The sequence below is a fragment of the Mauremys reevesii genome, linkage group 22 (assembly GCF_016161935.1).
Source record: "Mauremys reevesii isolate NIE-2019 linkage group 22, ASM1616193v1, whole genome shotgun sequence".
NCBI classification, from domain to species: Eukaryota; Metazoa; Chordata; order Testudines; family Geoemydidae; genus Mauremys; species Mauremys reevesii.
In genome coordinates, this window is record NC_052644.1 from 22,493,003 (window position 1) to 22,509,562 (window position 16,560).

The 16,560-nt window shown below is 66.1% G+C and overlaps 1 protein-coding gene across 1 annotated transcript; it reads left to right on the forward strand.

Moving 5' to 3' along the window:
* Window positions 1-321: 321 nt before the first annotated feature.
* SYT3 (synaptotagmin 3) lies at window positions 322-15,405 on the forward strand. Its single transcript, XM_039509877.1, has 11 exons — window positions 322-390; window positions 1,593-1,746; window positions 4,521-4,938; window positions 5,707-5,873; window positions 7,708-8,095; window positions 8,359-8,911; window positions 12,596-12,716; window positions 12,941-13,112; window positions 13,544-13,673; window positions 13,954-14,060; window positions 14,396-15,405. Exons 4-10 carry the CDS (start codon window positions 5,720-5,722, stop codon window positions 14,035-14,037), a joined length of 1,602 nt encoding a protein of 533 aa, XP_039365811.1. The 5' UTR covers window positions 322-390; window positions 1,593-1,746; window positions 4,521-4,938; window positions 5,707-5,719; the 3' UTR covers window positions 14,038-14,060; window positions 14,396-15,405.
* Window positions 15,406-16,560: the final 1,155 nt, after the last annotated feature.

Genomic DNA, 16,560 nt, shown 5'->3' on the forward strand with positions numbered 1-16,560 from the left:
CTCTGGGGTGGGGCGCAGGGGGCTGGGTATCCGGGGTCCCCTCGCCCGGCTCTGGGGTGGGGCGCAGGGGGCTGGGTATCCGGGGACCCCTCGCCCGGCTCTGGGGTGGGGCGCAGGGGGCTGGGTATCCGGAAACCCCCCCACTCCGTGTCATTCCCCTCTGTCCCCCCCCCCCTTGGCTGGAGTGAACGGGTTCCGCAGCTCCCCGCCCCAATCTCTTGGCGGCTCCGGCCGGGCGCGGGCGCCCCCTGGCGGCCGGCGCGGGCTTTGCGGGGGGACCCGGCACCGGCTCGGCTCTGCTGCGCTCCCAGGCGCGGGGGAGGCGGGCGGAGGCGCATCGTCCCCGCGCAGCCGGCTCGGGTCGCTCGGCGGGGCTGGCGGCCCCGGCAGGTAGGGACCGGAGCGGACGGGAGCGCCCAGGAGGTGGAGGTGGGGAATCCAGCCCGGGGACTGGGGGTGCGCTGAAGGGGGCGCGTGGGGCGCAGGGATGGGGGCTCGGGGGGCGCTGGATTTTCAGAGAGAGATGGGGTGCAGGGAGGGGAGCTGGGGTGCAGGAGGAGGATTTCAGGGGTGCAAGGAGAGGGGAACTGGGGTGCATTGAGGGGGAAGATGGGGGTGCAGGAGGGGGTTGAGGGGGGAGCTGGGCTGGCAGAGAGAGATGGGGTACAGGGAAGGGAGGATTTGGGGCGCATTGAGGGGGCTCGGGGTGCAGGTAGGGAAGGATTTGGGGTACTGGGAGAGGGAGATGGGGGTGTAGGAGGAGGATTTGGGGGTGCATTGAATGGGGCTGGGGTACAGAAGGGGAGTATTCAGGGGTGAATTGAGGTGGGGTGCAGGAAGGGGAGCATTTGGGGTGCATTGAGGAGGCTGGGGTGAAGGAGGGGAGGATTTGGGGTGCATTGAGGGGCTGGGCTGCAGGAGGAGGATTTGGGGGTGCATTGAGGGGCTGGGCTGCAGGAGGAGGATTTGGGGTGCATTGAGGGGCTGGGGTGGAGGAGGGGAGGATTTGGGGGTGCATTGAGGGGCTGGGCTGCAGGAGGAGGATTTGGGGGTGCATTGAGGGGCTGGGGTGGAGGAGGGGAGGATTTGGGGCGCATTGAGGGGGGATGAGGGGTGCAGGGTCTCTAGCGGATAGGAGTGAGGAGCAGTGTGATGGGGGGGGCTGGAGGCTCTCTAGCCCAGGGGCAGTGGGTGCTGGGGTCTGGTGGGTCTGTAGGTTTTGGGGGGGGGGTCGGGCAAGACCCGGGAAATGTGTGGGGGACGCAGGGTCTCCTAGTCCCCCGTGTGCTCCCGCTTGTCTCCAGGACCAGGGGGAGGGAGCTGTGGGGGGGGAAGGGAATGCTTAGGGGGGCTGGAGGGGGGCTCAGGTCTCCTGGCCCCTGGGGGGGGCAGATGTGCAGGAGTGGGGGCTGTGGGAGCCGCTCCCGGCGTAGCTGCGTGCAGGGGGCTTCCCCTGCCCTCCCCCCCAGCGCAGGGTGTAATTAGGAGGCAGTCGCCTGTCGGGGGGGGGGGGGGGAAGGGGGGGGCGGTTCACAGACAAGGGAGCAGCCTCCCCGGCGGCTGTTGTGCCAACAACACACTAATGTGATTAGGAGCAGAACTGGAGCCAGCCCCGGACGTGAGTGTGCGAGCGCCCCAGCGAGTGTGCGACACCAGCGCCGCTCCGGCTGGCTGCACGCGAGACAAAGACTCTGTGTGCGTGCGTGACACCAGCACTGCTCACGCTGGGTGTGCGAGAGGGAGGGGGTGAGTGTGCGACGCCCCCGGCTGCTCACGCTCTGGGGTTCCCCGGTTGGGTCCCTGCAAGAGAAACCTCCCTTGGGGCTGGCATGTGGCAGGATAGTGGGTGACACGCCCTGGGGGGTGCACTCCCCTGCCCCTCTCGGCGCATGGCGGGAGGGTGCTGGGCCCCACAGCCGCATCCCAGGTCTCTGCTGTGAGGGGTTGAGGCCTGTTCACGGAGCTGGGGCTGGGGACTCGCCAGGCCAGGGGAACTGTTCAGTACTGGAGGGGGAGGGCATAGAGCACTCCCCCCCGCTTTAACCCCCTAGCCCCCACTCCCCTCCCAGAGCCGGGGAGAGAACCCAGGAGTCCTGGCTCTCCCCACCGCCGCAACCACCAGCCCCCAATCCCCACCCAGAGCCAGGGAGAGAACCCAGGAGTCCTGGCTCCCAGCCTCCCTGCTCTAACCACCAGCCCCCACTCCCCTCCAGGAGCCAGGGAGAGAACCCAGGAGTCTTGGCTCCCCGACCCCCCCCCCGCTCTAACCCCCGAGCCCCCACTCCCCTCCAGGTGCCAGGGATAGAACCCAGGTGTCCTGGCTCCCAGCTCCCCCCTGCTCTAACCACTAGACCCCACTCCCCTCCTGGAGCTAGGGAGAGAACCCAGGAGTCCTGCCACTCTGTCCACCACCAGGCCTGGCTGCCTTTCACCAGCCCCCCTGACCTTCCTTATCTACAAACCTGTCAGGCCTGAATGCTGGGAATCGGTTCTGGCCCCACTGCTGGAGGGGCTGGCCCCTACCCCGCCCCCCCCAATGGCTGGGCCACTGGAGGATCTCCCTGGGGGGGGGTGTGGGTGGGGGGGGGGATCGCGGCTCCTGCCAGCGCCAGGCGACGTATCGACCGGGCATGGCTGGGTGTGCCCCACAGGCAGCTCCGGTTACTGGAGCCGGGGCTGGCTGGGAGCTGGGACTCCTGGGTTCTCGCAGAGCTGCGTCCACGCCCCGCTCCCCACACGCCCCTGCCCCTCTGCGTCCCCCCTGCACTCCCCCCCGGCGAGCCTCCGACACGCTGGGGCCTCAGGCGAATCCGCAGCAGCGTTAAATCCCCTGACCCCTGGGGGCGAGGCCGGGGGGGGGTCTGTGTTTTGCTCTGACCGCCCGCGTCTGTCTACAGGGGTTTCCCTGGCCGAGCCCCCCCGTGCGGCGCTGGTGACTCACCGTGCGGGGGAGCGATGGCAGAAGCCGTGGGACTGACAGGGGGAGCCGGAGCGGAGAAATCCCAGCCCGGGGCGTGGGGTGGGGCCGGGGCGTTCGCGAGCCTGCTCTGGGTTCACATGCGGGTGCCCCCCGGCTCCCGGCCCGTGTCGCACAAGCGCGTGCCCCGGAGCGGTGTGTAGGTGTGTGTGCATTGCACCTTTCCCGGCCCGTCTCGGCACACGCGTGTGGGAGCGTGGCCAAGCCGTGTGCGCTGGCGCCCCGACGCGATGTGACAAGGAGCAGCTGCCTGGCCTGGCCTTGGGGGCAGGGGCGGGGAAAAGACAGTGACACGGGCAGGCCTGGTGCTTCTGTGCCAGCCAGGCGCCCCCCCATTGATCCCAACACCCCCCATACTGGTCCTTAACCCAAGCTCCACTGCCCCCCCAGGGCCCCCCCAGCTCTGCCCTGCCCCCATCTTCTGGCCCAGGGAGGGCTCAGGCTGGCTGGGGGGCCAGGGGGGTGCTGGGCGGGCGGGGGGGAGCTGGCTGGAGCGGGCGATGACGGGGAGGAATCTGGCCTGGTACTTGGTATTCAGGGCAGGCGAGAACCTGAGCGGAGCCCAATGTGGCTGCAGCAGCGACACCTACGCTGGCACCGTGCTGGTTGGTGGCCAGGCTGCTGCGGGCGGGGGGGGGGGGAGCGGGAGTGACCCTGTGGGGGGGCGTCTCTCTCCGGAGACACAGACAGCGCCCGTCCCCCTGACAGCAGGAGTCAGGAGAGAACCCGGGAGTCCTGGCTCCCAGCCCCACCCCCTGCTCTAACCCACCAGCCCCCACTCCCCTCCCAGAGCTGGGGAGAGAACCCAGGCGTCCTGGCTCCCAGCCCCCGCCCCACTCTAACCACCAGACCCCACTCCCCTCCCAGAGCCAGGGAGAGAACCCAGGCGTCCTGGCTCCCAGCCCCCCCCCGCCTGCTCTAACTCACCAGCCCCCACTCCCCTCCCAGAGCCAGGGAGAGAACCCAGGAGTCCTGGCTCCCAGCCCCCCCTGCTCTAACCACTACATCCCACTCCCCTCCCAGAGCCAGGGAGAGAACCCAGGAGTCCTGGCTCCCAGCTCCCCCACTCTAACCACTACATCCCACTCCTCTCCCAGGGCCGGGGAGAGAACCCAGGAGTCCTGGCTCCCAGCCCCCCCTGCTCTAACCCAACAGCCCCCACTCCCCTCCCAAAGCTGGGGAGAGAACCCAGGCATCCTGGCTCCCAGACTGCCCCCCCCGCCGCTCTAACCACCACACCCCACTCCCCTTCCAGAGCCAGGGAGAGAACCCAGGAGTCCTGGCTCTCAGCTCCTGTCTCTCTAACCCTGGGTGACTTCGGGCTCTGGGGAGGGGAGGGTCTCCAGGGCCGAGCAGAGAAGAAAGGGGTAGGATGGGGCAGAGGGGATATTGGTGGAAAGGTGGGGTCAGGCCAGAGGATGGAGTTATGGGGCTGGAAGAAGGGGTGGGAAGGTTGGGGTCTGGCGAGGGGGGTGGGCAGGGACAGGGCTTGGGGGGTGGGGTGCAGATGCCTCCATCTAATGATCTCCCCCCACTCCAACAGGTGCCTGTGAATCTGGGGCAATCCACCCCCATACCAAGGCTCCAACCAACACCCCCTGCCCCCAGGAGAAGAATCTCTGAGCCCCCTCCCGCCCCCCCTCCATGGAAACACCTGGCCCCTGATTTCCCAGCTGGGTGCCTGCACCCCAGGCCCCGTGGAGCATGGTGGTGGCTGCTCTCTACCGCTGATCCTGGAGCCGCCTGGAGGGGGCACCCTCAAGGGCCTGTCCCCCACCCCGCATGGCTTTGGCAGGGTCCAGCATGGGAGACCTGGGCGCCTGCCCCCGTCCAGCACAGACTCCCCAGAACTGGTACTGACCCCCAGCCCCTCCCCGGGCCGGCGCCCTGCCTCCGGTTCCGCCAGAACCAGCCACCCCACTTGCACCCCGAGCCGGCAGGAGACGGAGGCTGCTGAGCAGGTGAGCGGGGAGGGGTGGGGAGGATGGGCGGGAGGGGGCACGTGCGGGTCTGCGGGCGAGGAGGGGGGGCCCACGTGTCTCTGCGTCAACGCGAGTCAGTTGGCTGGTGCGCAGCTGTGAGCGGCGGAGCCCAAGCCGTGTGTCAGTGCACAAGGGTTTGCACGTGGGCGTAGCTGCTTCAGCCCGTAGGAGGGCGGACAAGTGCCAGCGCACGGGAGACTGGATGGCCCTGTGGGTGGAAACTTGTGGGCATGTGTTTGTGTGGGTGGGTGTGCAAGTGCACACATGCTCGTGTGGGTGTGCAAATGCGCATGGGTGTGGGTGGGCATGGGTGTGCAAAGGTGCATGTTAGTGTGTGTGCAAATGCACTTGGGATTGTGTGGGTGAGGGCATGTAAACACACATTTGGGTGTGCAAATGCACAAATGTTTGTGTGAGTGGGTGTGTACATGTATTCATGGGCACACTTGTGCAAATACAGACATGATATGTGCATGGGTGTGCAAATGCTTGTGTTTGTGTGGGTATGGGCATGCAGATACACACGTTTGCATGGGTGTGCATGTGCAAACGTGTCTTGGTGTGGGTGTGCAAATGCACATGTGTTTGTGTGGGCATGGGCGTGCAAAGGGGCCTGTGTTTGTGCCCGTGCGAGTGTGTGAGGCAGGGTGGGTGTGCGCCCCCCGGCTGTGCTGCCTGGGGCTCTCGGCTGGGCTGGCGGGGGCCGGCCCGGGGGCAGCTCACCGGCTCTCTCCCTGCGGTGGCCAGATGGTGCGGCACCATGTCAGGTGACTACGAGGAGGACGTGTGTCGCGGTGCGCTCACCCTGCTCAAGGAGCTCTGCTTCTCCCTGCGAGCGCTGGAGCAACACGAGAAATGCCTGGAGTTCACCGACCTGCTGCGCAACCGGGGGCACCCCCCGCCCACCGACTCGGGTAAGCGCACGGGGGCGCGGGCAGGCTACAGGGGGGCGGGGTTACGTCTGCATTCGGTGACGGCTGGGAAGGTGCCAGGGTCCTGTTCAGTCAACGTTCCAGGCGGTGATGGGACATTACAGGGGCACGTGGTCGTGTCTACGTTTCAGGCGGTGATGGGATATTACAGGGGGACGTGGTCGTGTCTACGTTCCAGGGGGTGTTGGGATATTACAGGGGGACGTGGTCGTGTCTACGTTCCAGGCGGTGATGGGATATTACAGGGGGACGTGGTCGTGTCTACGTTCCAGGGGGTGTTGGGATATTACAGGGGGACGTGGTCGTGTCTACGTTCAGGCGGTGTTGGGATACTACAGGGGGACGTGGTCGTGTCTACGTTCCAGGGGGTGTTGGGATATTACAGGGGGACGTGGTCGTGTCTACGTTTCAGGGGGTGTTGGGATATTACAGGGGGACGTGGTCGTGTCTACGTTCCAGGCGGTGATGGGATATTACAGGGGGACGTGGTCGTGTCTACGTTCCAGGCGGTGATGGGATATTACAGGGGGACGTGGTCGTGTCTACGTTCCAGGGGGTGTTGGGATATTACAGGGGGACGTGGTCGTGTCTACGTTCCAGGCGGTGATGGGATATTACAGGGGGACGTGGTCGTGTCTACGTTTCAGGCGGTGTTGGGATATTACAGGGGGACGTGGTCGTGTCTACGTTCCAGGGGGTGTTGGGATATTACAGGGGGACGTGGTCGTGTCTACGTTCCAGGGGGTGTTGGGATATTACAGGGGGACGTGGTCGTGTCTACGTTCCAGGCGGTGATGGGATATTACAGGGGGACGTGGTCGTGTCTACGTTCCAGGCGGTGATGGGATATTACAGGGGGACGTGGTCGTGTCTACGTTCCAGGCGGTGATGGGATATTACAGGGGGACGTGGTCGTGTCTACGTTCCAGGCGGTGATGGGATATTACAGGGGGACGTGGTCGTGTCTACGTTCCAGGCGGTGATGGGATATTACAGGGGGACGTGGTCGTGTCTACGTTCCAGGCGGTGATGGGATAATACACGGGGACGTGGACGAGACTACGTACAAGGCGGTGATGGGATATTAAAGGGGGACGTGGTCGTGTCTACATTCCAGGGGGTGTTGGGATATTACAGGGGACGTGGTCGTGTCACGTTCCAGGGGTGTTGGGATATTACAGGGGGACGTGGTCGTGTCTACGTTGCAGGGGGTGATGGGATATGGGGGGACACGTGGTCACGTCGACGTTCCAGGCGGTGATGGGATATTACAGGGGGACGTGGTCGTATCTACGTTCCAGGGGGTGATGGGATATTACAGGGGGACGTGGTCGTATCTACGTTCCAGGGGGTGATGGGATATTACAGGGGGACGTGGTCGTATCTACGTTCCAGGCGGTGATGGGATATTACAGGGGGACGTGGTCGTGTCTACGTTGCAGGGGGTGATGGGATATTACAGGGGGACGTGGTCGTATCTATGTTCCAGGTGGTGATGGGATATTACAGGGGGACGTTGTCGTGTCTACGTTCCAGGGGGTGTTGGGATATTACAGGGGGACGTGGTCGTATCTACGTTCCAGGCGGTGATGGGATATTACAGGGGGACGTTGTCGTGTCTACGTTGCAGGGGGTGATGGGATATGGGGGGACACGTGGTCACGTCGACGTTCCAGGCGGTGGTGGTTGGATACTGGGGGTGGGGGCACGGCTCTGTCTTTGTGCCCAGGGGTCTGGGGTACCGGTGGGAGGACGGGGTCTCCAGCCTGCCTCTCCCATGTCCCCTCCCGCCGCTCACAGCTTCTGCCCCGCACAGACATCTCCGTCAGCCTGCTCTCCGTCATCGTCACCTTCTGCGGCATCGTGCTGCTCGGCGTCTCGCTCTTCGTCTCCTGGAAGCTCTGCTGGATCCCCTGGCGGGACAAGGGGGCCTCGCTGGCGCCGCGCAAGGACCACGGCCTCCACGGCCACCTGCACCACTCGCCCTACGGCGACCTGCTGGTGGAGCGGGTCGAGCTGGGCCCCGAGATGCCCGAACGCTCCTACCTCGACATGGACTCCTACCCCGAGGCCACCCTCAAGCTGAGCCAGACCTCGCCCGACCTGCCGGTGGAGGGGCAGGTCGGCCCTAAGGAGGGCGGCGGCGGCGGCATGCCCAACGCACACTCCCACCAGCAGGTGGCCACCCTGGCGCCTGCCCCCAGGTGAGGCCCGGGGCCGCTCTCGTCTCCCACTAGGGGGCAGCAGGGAGGGCCTGGCTCGGGAGGGGGAACCGAAGGGGAGCTCTGTCTCAGGGGGGCCGGTGGCGTAGCTGGGGTTTCCCAAGGGGAGCCCTGGGGTGCGGGGGCTCCTGGGGGAGTGCATTCAGGGGAAATGCCCCCCCGCCCAGCCCCACAGCTCCTGTCCCAGGTGGGTTGGGGGCTCCCCGTGTCTCGGTACGCCCCTCCCAACTCCCGACCCCTCGCAGGTACAACACGCTGCCGCGCCCCTTGACCCAGCAGCTCTCCAGCCCGGAGGTGGTTGGCCACGGTGGGGAGGACAAGCCGGAGCAGGCCACCAGCATCGGTCAGATCAAGCCGGAGCTGTACAAGCAGCGGGCGGGCGAGGCGGAGCACCGGAAGGCGGAGGGTCCTCCCTGCGGGCGCATCTGCTTCGCCCTGCGCTACGCCTACGCCTCGGAGCAGCTGGTGGTGAAGATCCTGCGGGCACTGGACCTGCCGGCCAAGGACGCCAACGGCTTCTCCGACCCCTACGTCAAGATGTACCTGCTGCCCGACCGCAAGAAGAAGTTCCAGACCAAGGTGCACCGCAAGACGCTCAACCCCATCTTCAACGAGACCTTCAACTTCAACGTCCCCTTCGCCGAGCTGCCGGGACGCAAGCTGCACTTCAGCGTCTACGACTTCGACCGCTTCTCCCGCCACGACCTCATCGGGCAGGTGGTGCTGGACAACTTGCTGGAGATGGCGGAGCGGGATGAGGAGGCGCCCATCTGGAGGGATATCCTGGAGGGCAGCTCGGTGAGTGAGATCACGGGTGGGTTGTGGGAGGGGTGAGCCGGACGGGAGGCTGATCCAATTGTTATCTCAGCCCCAGTCTGTCTCAATTCAGCTCAACTCTTCACCCCAACCCGAATTTAACCCAACGCAAACCCAACCCATCCCAGTTCAACTCAACCTTAAATCAGTCCAATCCAAATTCAGTCCCAACGGGACCTTATCCCAACCCAACCCAACCCATCCCAGTTCAACTCAACCTTAAATCAGTCCAATCCAAATTCAGTCCCAACGGGCCCTTAACCCAACCCAAACCCAACCCATCCCAGTTCAACTCAACCTTAAACCAACTCAATCCAAATTCAATCCCAATGGGCCCTTATCCCAACCCAAACCCAACCCATCCCAGTGCAACTCAACCTCAAACCAACCCAATCCAAATCCCAGCAAGGCCTTATCCCAACCCGAACATAAGAACAGCCCAACTGGGCCAGACCAAAGGTCCACCTAGCCCAGCATCCTGTCTTCCGACAGTGGCCAATGCAGACCAGGGAATCATCAAGTGACCCATCCCCTGTCGCCCATTCCTAACTTCTGTCAAGCAGAGGCTGGGGACACCCTCCCTGCCCAGCCTGGCTACTAGCCATTGATGGACGTATCCTCCATTAATGTATCTAGATATTTTTTGAACCCTGTTATAGTCTTGGCCTTCACTACATCCTCTGGTGAGGAGTTCCACAGGTTGACCCCAACCCAACCTTAACCCAACCCATCTCCATGCAACTCAACCTTAAATCAACCTGTCACGGAGTGTGGGGGAGTCAGGGCCCTGCACCCCCGGCTTCCTGCGGTTCACCACGACTCTCAGCCAGCCAGGAAAGCAGAAGGTTTATTTAGACACCAGGAACACAGTCCCAGACAGGTCTAGCCGGTACAGACAACAGGATCCTCCCCAATTAGGTCCATCTTGGGGTCCCAGGAGCACCACAGCCCCCTTGGGGGGTCAGAGTCCTGTCTGTCCTTCCCTCCATTCCCCAGCCAGCTCCTGAAACTCTCCCACTCTCCAGCGTCTCCTCCCCCCCCAGCCTTTGTTCAGCTTCCCGGGCAGAGGTGTCACCTGGCCTCTAACCCCTTCCTGGGTTCCCACGTTACATGCTCAGGTCTCCTCCCTCCAGCCAGTCTCCCATCCCCCAATGCAGACCGTCCTCCCAGGCCGACACCCCCCACCCAGCATTCACAGACCACAGTAAGAACAGTCCCAGTTCGTCACACAACCCAATCCAAATCCAACCCCAACTCATCTCAATCCAGCCCAGACTCAACTCTCAATTCAACTCCAGTTCTCAACCCGGCCCCAACCTGCGCCCTTACCCAACTCAGCCTTAACTCAGCCCAACTCAGCCTTAACTCAGCCCAACCCAACCCAATTCAGTTGCACTCTAAGCCGCACTCCACTCTCAACTCAACCCCCAACCTCAACCTGCTTCAGATGCGGCAGCAGAACCCATCTGGAGGGGCATCCTGCAGGCCACCCCGATGGGTGAGACCCCTTGGGGAAAGGGGGCGTAGGGGAGACTGACCCAACTCAACCCCGTGTCAACCCAGTTCAACTCAAACCCAACGTCCAACGTTCAAACCAACTCGACTCGACCCACCTTCCGTTCCAGCCCCTCTACCCAAGCCCATGCCCCAGCCCCCAGTGCGCACACCCAGCCGTCCTGCTGGAGCTGCTGGAGTGGAAGCAGGTGGCTAGTCTGGAGGGACCCCCTGGAGGCCAGCGTGGTGAGACCCCAGGGAGATGGGATGGGGCCCAGGCCAGGGCGGGAGAGATGCAATCTCGGGGAGGGGGCGGCCTCGAGTGGGGGGTGGGGTAACGACCCTCCATCCAGCTTCCCCCGGACCCTGCCCTGCCCCCGCAGCACCCACCCCTGCCCCTCCCCCCAGCGCCTGGTGCCTTCCACCCAATTCTGCCTGGATTTCCGGCCTGGGTGTTTTTGAATATTTCAGCTGAATTTGTTGTTCATGAAACTGTCGGGTAATTAGGGCAGCCAGGTATGTGTGCGCCCCTCCCCCACCCAGAGCGGCTGCTGCTCCTCACTCCCGACCCGCAGCCCCCTCCTAGCCCAGCCCTGGGCTCCCCCCAGCCCTGCCGGTGCCCCTCACTCCCGACCCGCAGCCCCCTCCTAGCCCAGTTCAGGGCTCCCCCCAGCCCTGCCAGTGCCCCTCACTCCCGACCCGCAGCCCCTGCTCGCCCAGCCCTGGGCTCCCCCCTGCTCTGCTGGTGCCCCTCACTCCCGACCCGCAGCCCCTGCTCGCCCAGCCCTGCCCCCCCAGCCCTGCTGCTGCCCCTCACTCCCGACCCGCAGCCCCTGCTAGCCCGGCCCTGCCCCCCCGCTCTGCCGTTATTATTGTCCCATAATGCGCTCGCTCCGGTATCAATTGGAGGCTGTTTGGGGTTTGAGCTGCTGGAAATCAGCTGATTTTCAGGTGAGGGAAAGGGCGGGGGAGGGTAAGGAGCAGGTTGGGGGGGGTGGGCCCTGCCCCTCCCCCACGGTGCTGTGTCGGTCCCTGGGGTGGTGGTGGGGGCAGCAGGATCTGAGCCCCCTACTGTCCCCCCTCCCCCACGCCCTCCCCACCAGAAAATCCACCCACTGCTCTGAGCTGGGAACCAGCCCCAGACAGTCCCTGGTCCTGCTCCCTACAGCTCCGGCCCCACAAGCCCCCACGGAGCCCATGGGGCAGCATCCACCCCTGCAGCACAGCGCCCCCTAGCGCCGCTCTGGGGGGCGGAGCCAGTGCAGCAGCTGAGGGGAGACCACCCCCTACTGAGTCCCTGCCCCATTCCCGGCTGGTGGGGTGTGGGTGGGGAGGGAGGGGCACCGGCAGGGCTGGGGGGAGCCCAGGACTGGGCTGGCAGGGGCGGCGGGTCGGGAGTGAGGGGCACCGGCTGGGCGGGGGGCGCCCAGGGCGGGGCGAGCAGGGGCGGTGGGTCGGGAGAGAGGGGCACCGGCAGAGCTGGGGGAACCCAGGCTGGGCTAGCAGGGGCTGCGGGTCGGGAGTGAGGGGCACCGGCAGAGCTGGGGCAGGGCTGGGCTAGCAGGGGCTGCGGGTGGGAGTGAGGGGCACCGGCAGGGCTGGGGGGGACCCAGGGCTGGGCTAGCAGGGGGCTGCGGGTCGGGAGTGAGGGGCACCGGCAGGGCTGGGGGGGTCAGGGCTGGGCTAGCAGGGGCTGCGGGTCGGGAGTGAGGGGCACCGGCAGAGCTGGGAGGGGGGCAGGGCTGGGCTGGCAGGGGCTGCGGGTCGGGAGTGAGGGGCACCGGCAGAGCTGGGGGGGGGGCAGGGCTGGGCTAGCAGGGGCTGCGGGTCGGGAGTGAGGGGCACCGGCAGGGCTGGGGGGAACCCAGGGCTGGGCTAGCAGGGGCTGCGGGTCGGGAGTGAGGGGCACCGCGTTCGGGTCAGCTCTGACTCAGGAAATCTGGCCCGTCATTTCTCTGCCTCTCGCTCCGCGGCCCGTTCCCGGGGGCCGGTGGTGGCCGGGCGCCAGGGGCTGTAACACGCGGGCTGGGCCGGTGCCCGGGGCCAGAGGGGCATTAATATTCATGGGCAGGAAGTGGCTCCAGCCTGGTAAAGGGCCATGAAATATTCAGGCTGGGGAAAGCAGCGGCTGCCGGCGCCTGGGGTCACTCACCCCCCCGCCCCCCCCCACAGGAGAAGGCCGACCTGGGGGAGGTGAATTTCTCCCTCTGTTACCTGCCCACCGCCGGCCGCCTGACCGTGACCATCATCCGGGCCTCCAACCTCAAAGCCATGGACCTGACCGGCTTCTCAGGTCAGGGGCCGGGGGCCTGCGCTCGGGGAAGTGGGGGGGCTGGGGGAGGGCAGGGCTGTGCCGGAGGGGCAGCTGGGGGTGCTACAGGAGGGGGAGATGGGGCTGCTTGTGGCTTGGGGGAGGCACCGAAGGGGTGGCTGGGGAGGGGGGCTGCCGGCACTGGGAGAGGTGGAGCTGGGGACTCCCCCTCCCCTCCCCATCCGGGCCATGTCTGGTCCCCCCAGACCCCTACGTCAAGGCCTCGCTCATGTGCGAGGGGCGGCGGCTGAAGAAGCGCAAGACGTCCATCAAGAAGAACACGCTGAACCCCAGCTACAACGAGGCCCTCGTCTTCGACATCCCGCACGAGAGCGCCGAGCACGTCAGCCTCACCATCACCGTCATGGACTACGACTGGTGAGCCCGGAGCACAGCCGCTCGTCGGGGGCTGGGAGCCAGGACTCCTGGGTTCTTTCCCTGGCTCTGGGAGGGGAGTGGGGTCTAGTGGTTAGAGAGGGTGGGGGCTGGGAGCCAGGACTCCTGGGTTCTAGGCCACAGCTCTGGGAGGGAAGTGGGGTCTAGTGGTTAGAGCGGGGGGCGGGGCTGGGAGCCAGGACTCCTGGGTTCTCTCCCTGGCTCTGGGAGGGGAGTGGGGTCTAGTGGTTAGAGCGGGGGGGAGGGTGGGGGCTGAGAGCCAGGACTCCTGGGTTCTAGGCCCTGGCTCTGGAGGAGAGAAGTAGGGTCCGAGGGGGAGGGGGCTGGGGCCCAGACTCCTGGGTTCTCCCCCCGGCTCTGGGTCCCCATGGCAGGGGAGGGGTCCAGCATTGACCGGTCAGTCTCTCTCCCAGCATCGGGCACAACGAGGTGATCGGGATGTGCCGGGTGGGGAGCGACGCCGAGGGGCCGGGCCGGGAGCACTGGGCCGAGATGTTGGCCAACCCCCGCAAACCCATCGAGCACTGGCACCAGCTGGTGGAGGTAATGGGGTGGGGGAGGGGGCAGGGGAGAGGTGGGTTGTGCTGTGGGGCATTGGGGGCACATGGGGGGGTCGTGCTACATGGGTTGGCCCTGGGGGTGCAGGGGAGAGGGGGTGGGGAAGGGTCGGGAGGGGGCAGGCTTTGGGGCAGAGGGGCGGTGGACGGGCAGGGCTGTACCATGGGGAAGGGGTCAGGGAGGGATGCGGGGGGGGGCTGTGGAGCTCGGATGGGGGCTTGGGAGAAGGGGCTGGTGCCATCTCTGACCCCGCTGCCCCCCCCAGGAGAAAACCCTCAACAGCTACATCTCCAAGAGCGCCCAGCGCGACAAGCCCAGCATCGTCGTGCAGAGTGTCCCATCGGACTAGCCCCCCCGAGACCCCCAGGGGCCGTGAGTATCCAGGCTAGCGGGGGCTGCGGGTCGGGAGTGAGGGGCACCGGCAGGGCTGTGGGGGGGGGGCTGCAGGTCGGGAGTGAGGGGCACCGGCAGGGCTGGGGGGGCTGCGGGTCGGGAGTGAGGGGCACCGGCAGAGCTGGGGCGGGGGCTGCAGGTCAGGAGTGAGGGGCACCGGCAGGGCTGGGGGCTGCGGGTCGGGAGTGAGGGGCACTGGCAGGGCTGGGGGGGCTGCGAGTCGGGAGTGAGGGGCACCGGCAGGGCTGGGGGGCTGCGAGTCGGGAGTGAGGGGCACCGGCAGAGCTGAGTGGATTCTCTCTCTCCCCCCCCAGGATCGTGGCTGGTCTCTCTGGCTCTGCGCTCTTCTCCGTGTCCAGGGGGAGGCGCTGTCAGGAGCTGCGTGTGTGTTTTGGGAGGGGGGCTGTGGCGGGGGGGACATCTTTTCTCGAAGCCATAGGAGAAGCCAGGACTGAGCTGTCTCCCAACGCCCCTCCCTCCCTGGAACTGATTTGCGGGGGAGGGCACAGGCTGGGCGCCCCCCCTCTCCTCAGTGACTTGCATGTTGTGGGGTGGGGGGGCCCGGTCGCCTGGCTTTAGCCGCACCCACGCACTGTGAACCCAGGCGTCCGGGGATCTGCCTCTCATCCTGAAGAGGAAGGGCCTGTGGCCTGGTTTCCCCCCCGCCCCCCCCGCGCTCCACCAGCCGTGGGCTCCTGCTGCCCCCCTCAGTGCTGAGAGGAGACCCCTGCACTGTGTGGTGGCTGCGTCACCCCCCAAAGACTGACTCATGGGGGGGGCAGGGCTGTCTGCAGCGACCCCCAAAGCACCTGGCTTCCCCTGACTGAAATGGGGGTCAGCCCCCCCCCCAGGGGACTTCATGCTTGATCTGGACTTGGGGGGGTAGGAAAGTGTCTCCCCCCACAACGTGTCTCGGTGGTTTGCATGAACCCTCCCCCAGCCGTGGTGGGTGGGTGTGGAGGGGGAGGAGAACCCAGGCATCTGGATCCCCCCCCCCCCGAGAGTGTAGGGACGGTGGTGTGGGGGGAATCCATCTCGGAGAACCCCGACATCCAGTCCAGGTCTATCCCCCCCCACGCATGTCTGTACCTTTGTCCGTCTGTGTTTCTCTGTCTGTCCGTCCCCCCATGATCCGGCCTGGGTCTTTAAGTGTCTGTGGGGGGGAAAACCCGCCCCCCGCCCAGGCCCACCTGACCACGTGGAAACCGCCCTGGAAAAGCCATAGACCCCTGCCCGCCCCCCAGCCCCGGGGCCAGGGCACCCCGCGTCCCGGGCGGGGGGCGGGGGGGTGGGCAGGGCTCTGTCCATAACATTCTGCAATAGCCTCACGGGAACTCGGAGCTGCTGCTAATGTGACCTTAACAATAAACCTGGTGAGAGGTGATGGCTGGGCCTGGTGTGTCTGGGCCCTCCCTCCCCTGCCCCCCCCAGCAAGACACTGCCCCCTGCTGCCCCACCCACCCTGGGTTGCAAAGAGCGGGGGGGGGGCTGGGAGTCGGGACTCCTGGGTTCTCTCCCCGGCTCTGGGAGGGGGGTGGGGGCTGGTGGTTAGAGCTGGGGGAGCTGGGAGCCCGGACTCCTGGGTTCTTTCCCCGGCTCTGGGAGGGGGGTGGGGGCTGGTGGTTAGAGCTGGGGGAGCTGGGAGCCAGGACTCCTGGGTTCTATGCTGGCTCAGGGGGGAGGGGATTCTTTAATTAACACTCATTTGTTGGGGGGCTGGTTTGAAGGAGGAGTGTCTGGTTCATGGCAGGGCCCTTTCATTGGGTGCGGTTCACCACCGGGGCAGAGTTGCTCCATCTTTCCCTGGGACAGTTCTGTGCCGGGGGGTGCGGGGAGACTTTGCACTGGCTGTGGGTTACCGGGGGGAGGATTCACCCCCACCCTCACCAGCCAGGGGGCTGGTCCTGCTCCATCTCTGGCCGTGCATTGGGTGGGGACCCCCCAGGCCGGGAGCACACGGCTCCGTCCCCGTTGGACGACGACCCCTCGGGGGAGGCGGGGGACTCCTGTGTGGAGGGGAGACCCCCCGTCTCGCCCACCTGGCCCTGGCGCTGCCGCGGGGTAGGCAGCACTGGGACCAGAAACACTCTGGCGTCTGGGCCGAGCCCTCGAAAGGGTCCTGGAGCTCTAGGCGTGAAATCGACGCGATCCAGCCAAACGCCGCGGGGAAGGAAGGAGGCATCTGGCGCCTGCCCGCAGACGGAGGCCTGGCGAGGGAGCTGGGCGGCAGAACCGGGACCCCGGCGTCCGGGCGAATCACAGGCGGAAGTGAGTCACCGTGGTGCCAAGAAGCTGGGCTGTCGTACCCGGCGCGTGGCTCCTTGTCCCGCTCGGCTCGAGGAGCGTGTCCGGGTCGGGGCGCTGGGCCTTGGGAGTCCAGAGAAGAGCAACCCAAACCGACCGAAGGTTTAGCAAACCTGGCTGCCGAGGCGGGGGGGCCCCCCTGAGCGGGTGTAGGACGGGAGGGGACCACGGCAGG

Bases quoted from the DNA above. Each gene is read 5' to 3' on its own strand.
- SYT3 (XM_039509877.1), top strand. From the start codon at position 5,720: ATGTCAGGTGACTACGAGGAGGACGTGTGTCGCGGTGCGCTCACCCTG. The intron at 5,874-7,707 runs GTAAGCGCACGG...TGCCCCGCACAG, and splicing joins CCCCCCGCCCACCGACTCGG to ACATCTCCGTCAGCCTGCTC. The intron at 13,113-13,543 runs GTGAGCCCGGAG...TCTCTCTCCCAG, and splicing joins ACCGTCATGGACTACGACTG to CATCGGGCACAACGAGGTGA.